The 4,612-nt window shown below is 41.2% G+C and overlaps 1 protein-coding gene and 1 pseudogene across 1 annotated transcript; both read right to left on the bottom strand.

Moving 5' to 3' along the window:
• Positions 1 to 332: 332 nt before the first annotated feature.
• On the bottom strand, positions 333 to 1,058 carry LOC103734815 (annotated as a pseudogene).
• A 601-nt stretch (positions 1,059 to 1,659) lies between these two features.
• LOC103734810 (olfactory receptor 10A3-like) lies at positions 1,660 to 2,634 on the bottom strand. The gene has a single exon (XM_008833881.2). The coding sequence runs from the start codon at positions 2,602 to 2,604 to the stop codon at positions 1,660 to 1,662; it is 945 nt and encodes a 314-aa protein (XP_008832103.1). The 5' UTR covers positions 2,605 to 2,634.
• Between the last annotated feature and the right edge of the window lie 1,978 nt (positions 2,635 to 4,612).

Here is a 4,612-nt window from a genome sequence, read left to right as displayed (position 1 = left end):
GTGTGAGCAAATGCTAGTGGTGACTACAGTAGTTGTGGCACAGTCTGATAAGGCTGGCTCTGAGCTGAGATGCTGGAGGCACGGGGCTAGGCGCTGGGTACTCATTCCTTTGTAAGTTAATAAATGCATATAAAATATATTATATAGTTTGTCTGATCACGCAGGAGACCCAGAGGGAATTCAGGTGGCAGGAAGTAATATCACAATCAACATTAACATCATCATTATTATTCTTAATTTATCTTTTTATATATAAACAAGCGAATTCTCTGAGATGACCCAGGAATAGAAACTGCAGAGTATACAGCCAGGGTTCAGAAGACAAATGTGTCTCACATACAAAGACTTGTGATGCTCAAGCAGGCTCCGGAGGGTGGAATCAAGTCCTGCAAGCTGTGCTGGACACCAGGGCTATCCTTGACATTACCACCACTGTCATGTCCAGCCAGGTTCTCCTACTGACAGGTCTCTTCAGAAACAGGAAGTGTGTTTCCTGGTTCTCCCTGAAGCCCAGAGACACACATCTTTCCTTCTTCAGCACCAGCTGCCAACTCAGCTCATTGGCCATCTGTGAGCCATCCTGCTTTGTAGCATCTTCTCCATCTGTGTAGTGCTTGGGTTCCATCTCACTAACCTGGATGTTGAGGGTGTTAGAATAAAAGTGCAAGGCTGCCCGGTTCCTCTTCCTACCATGCAAAGACATACATTGGTGATCATGGTCCATGAGGCCTGGTTCATCAGCTTCTGGACCAAGCCAATGTACCAGAGTGAGCATTTCACAGTTAGTGAGGTGATATATCTATGGGGACAACATCAGGATCCTCCTCCATTTTGGTCAGGACATAATCCACATTCTTTCCATCTTCATTCTCAGGGATGTGGGGGAGTTGAGGCCAGGAATGGGCCTGATAGAAATAGTATTTCCCTTGGTACTTAACAGGAAAGCAAAGGAGGTTGCAGGATTGCATGCTCATCGGGTCATCTGGCTGAGCACCACAGATGTTCACAGATGTGGTTAGGAAGCTTTTGAGACTGTGGCAAATGAGAGGATGCCACATAGCACAAATCACACAGACACTGCTTTCTTTAAAACAGCTAGGCTATCCAAACAGGGCTCACATAAGATGAGGAAGAACTCCCCCTATCTTCCATTTATGAACACATGTGAAACCTGCTTCCTAGTTAAGAGCCTGTGACCGCCACATGCTCACCATGGCACGCGCGCGGACACACACACACACACACACACACACACATACACACACACAAACTAAATTAATATATATTTTAAATGAACAATATTATTCGCTCCTCAGTCACCTTTTGAGAAATCTAGCACACAAAAATAAAATCATTCAGGTTATAGACAGGTGGAACTACATGTTTATTGACGCATCATCTTAATGGCAACACTCTAGTAATGACCTACAGGGCAATAATAAAAAGTCAGCCAATAAACTGTGTGTCACACATGTTATAGAAACATGTACCTTTTAAAAGACATTAACTACAGTATTAAAATAGAAGATATTCCAGAATGTTTTCAAACATGGAGATATCAAGAAATAAAATTCTTAGCAAGAAATTTGTTCTGTTTTAACCCTTTTATAAATTCATAGAGTTTAATTTGGTGGCCTCAAGCACCATGCTTCCAACATGTCAAGCCATGTGTAGAGCCACTTTTCTTCTCCATAATTTCATGACAGATCTTTTCATCTCATTGTTTCTCAAGCTGTAGATAAGTGGATTCAGCAGAGGGGTCAGCAGTGTGTAAGCCAGGGACATCAGTTTCTTGGTGTCCGGTGAGTACTTGGATTTGGGCTGTAGATAAGTCATACTGGCTGTGCCATAGAAGAGGGTGACAGATGTGAGGTGAGAGGCACACGTGGAAAAGGCCTTCTGCCTCCCGGTAGTGGAAGACATCTTCAGGATGGCAAAGATGATGCGAATGTAAGACAGGAGGATCAACAGGAAGGGAACCATGGCAATCAGAACGGTGCCTGTGAAGGTGTAGATTTCAAACAGGAAGGTGTCTGCACATGCAAGCTCCAGCACAGGGGGAGTCTCACAGAAGAGATGATTGATTTCTTTAGAGCCATAAAAGGGGAAGCTAAACACCCACGTGGTCTGTACAGTAGCCACCATGATCCCTGAGACCCATGAGAATATTGCTAATTTCATAAAAACCCTTTTGTTCATGATCACTGGGTAGGATAGAGGATGGCAGATGGCAGCAAAACGGTCATAAGCCATTGTCCCAAGGAGAAAACATTCCGTCCCACCAAAGAGAAGAATCAAATACATTTGTGCAAAACAGCCCCCAAAAGAAATGGTCGTTTTCTCAAGGGTCAGGACCACCAGCATTTTAGGTGTGATGGCTGTGCTAAAGCACAGGTCCACTATGGATAAATTCTGAAGGAACATGTACATGGGGATGTGGAGACTCTGGTCCAGGAAGATGATGGCAATAATGATGGCATTTCCCATGAAGGTCACAAGATAAATAACCAAGAAGGCCCCAAACATCTGCCCTTGGAGTTCAGGAAAGTTAGAAAAGCCCAAGAGGGTGAATTCGACCACAGAGCTGTCATTCTGACTCTTCATTACCAGAAAGGAATCCTGTATTGTTCTTAGGGGTAGGACATGTAAGAATGAAATCACAGTCCCACAGCTTCAGCTTCCATTCACCCCAGAAACTCTGGAAAACTGTGACAGGAAGAAACCATCCACACGAAAATATCCATTGCCAATTTGAGTAGTTAGACACTTGCTTTAGTCAATCTTTGAAATACAAAAAAGAGAAGAATTCTGGCTTTGAAATGTGGCCTGAAATATATAAAATACTGTCAATATTCTATTGCAAGATGTGCCATATATAGTGTGAAAATTACATGTAATTTTAAAATAAATATAAATTATATGCCTTCAGTTCTGATCCCACACCATTGTAATGCGTATTATTTATTTTACTTAGTTATAGGTAAATATGAAATTTAAGACCTCAGAAATAAAATGTAAAAAAAGCAGATAGATTTAAAAAGCTAGTCACCAAATTTTCATAATAACCAAATATTCTGAGTTCTTAATTATGTATATTTATTGAAGTATTAATTATCAGAATAAAAAATGAATGAAATATTTTGACAGATTTGTTCAACATCCATAGGAACATACAGAGGGGTTTGTATTTTAAATGTACCTTTATTAGGTGACACCTATTTAATATTTGAATTGGTTTCATGCTTATAGATATCTGTCCAGAATTAGAATGTACCCAAATATGATATTTTGAGGGATAAATGTCCAAGCCCTCTTGCTTGTGATCACAGTGATTTAAAAAAATATTTTATTTATGATTTTTACTGTATGAGTGTACTGCCTGCATGTATGTTAGTGCACCCTGTCATGCAATGCCCATGGAGGTCAGAAGAGGGCATAGTATCCCCTGGAACTGGAGTTGTGGACAGTTGTTACCTGCCATGTAGGTGCTAAGAATTGAACTCGGGTCCTCTGCAAGAGCAGCCAATGCTCTTGTCTGCTGACCCATCTCTCTAGTCCCCACAGTAATTCTTTAAAGCCCATTTGAAGTTGATTGTGGAATTGTGAGTTGAGTTTCCACTCATCCCCCTCTGTCTCTTTCTTCCTTCTCTCGACTCCCCTACTCATTCAAAACTTCATGATAACATCAATAATCCCCACACTCTGATTAACTACCATTTATTTCTAGTCTCTGTATGGTCACAAACACATTAGAATCTACAGATCAAGAGAAGCTAAGCATACTACGTGCAATTGGCATGATTCTAGACCAGAGCGCTAGATAAAAACAGTGCCTCCCACAGCCCAGAATTCTACCATGTTCTCCTACCTCTATTCTACCCCACTATTAATAACTGACCGGATATGTTCATTTATAAAAGCCCAACCCCCAACTACAGCAGAGCATACAGAGAACAAATCTGTGTGTGCCTCTTAGTCATGTGCACAATGCCATGACAGTTCTTGGCCTCAGGAGAGACATTAAAGTAATATTTCAAGAATAACAAAACTAGAAAAGTCTTGACCCTATCTTTAATGAATAAGATGTATAAAGTGAATCAAGAACATAGCACAATGCAGAAAGAATTGTGAAGTAATAAGTTTTGAAGTGAGAGGAAGAGGTAGCAGCCCCCACCACAGGATGCCATGGTGAAAGGACCCCTAAGTGAGAGGAGGGGCAAGGTGGAGGACTGACTTGCTCAACTCGGAAGGTCCCAAGTTGATACAACAGGGCTGCAGTGGCACCTGCTGTCCTATGTGTGATGCTCTGAAATCCAGAACAAATTCACCAGGGGAGGTGAGCAAGCCAGGAGCAGATAGACTCAGTCCACTGAAGATGTAAAATGTTACTGTCTTCAGTGCAGATCTAGGGAGCATTAGCAAACTGTGGAAAGTAATATTAATTCTCGACTTTCACCATCTTTATACATTCAAGTCAAATGCTTGCATCAACCACAATGCTCACATACAGTTAGTTTTTATCCCCAAACAAATATAAAACAGACTCTGCTGACCAAATACTCAAATTATTTTCCAGTGACAGAAACATAACAATGTATAGTCGGTTCTAAAT

The sequence above is a fragment of the Nannospalax galili genome, unplaced genomic scaffold (assembly GCF_000622305.1).
Source record: "Nannospalax galili isolate Female #2095 unplaced genomic scaffold, S.galili_v1.0 scaffold2937, whole genome shotgun sequence".
Taxonomy (NCBI): Eukaryota; Metazoa; Chordata; class Mammalia; order Rodentia; family Spalacidae; genus Nannospalax; species Nannospalax galili.
This window is presented reverse-complemented; position numbering and strand designations above follow the sequence as displayed.

Excerpts from the sequence above, each read along its gene's own strand:
- LOC103734810 (XM_008833881.2), bottom strand. The coding sequence starts at position 2,604 with ATGAAGAGTCAGAATGACAGCTCTGTGGTCGAATTCACCCTCTTGGGC.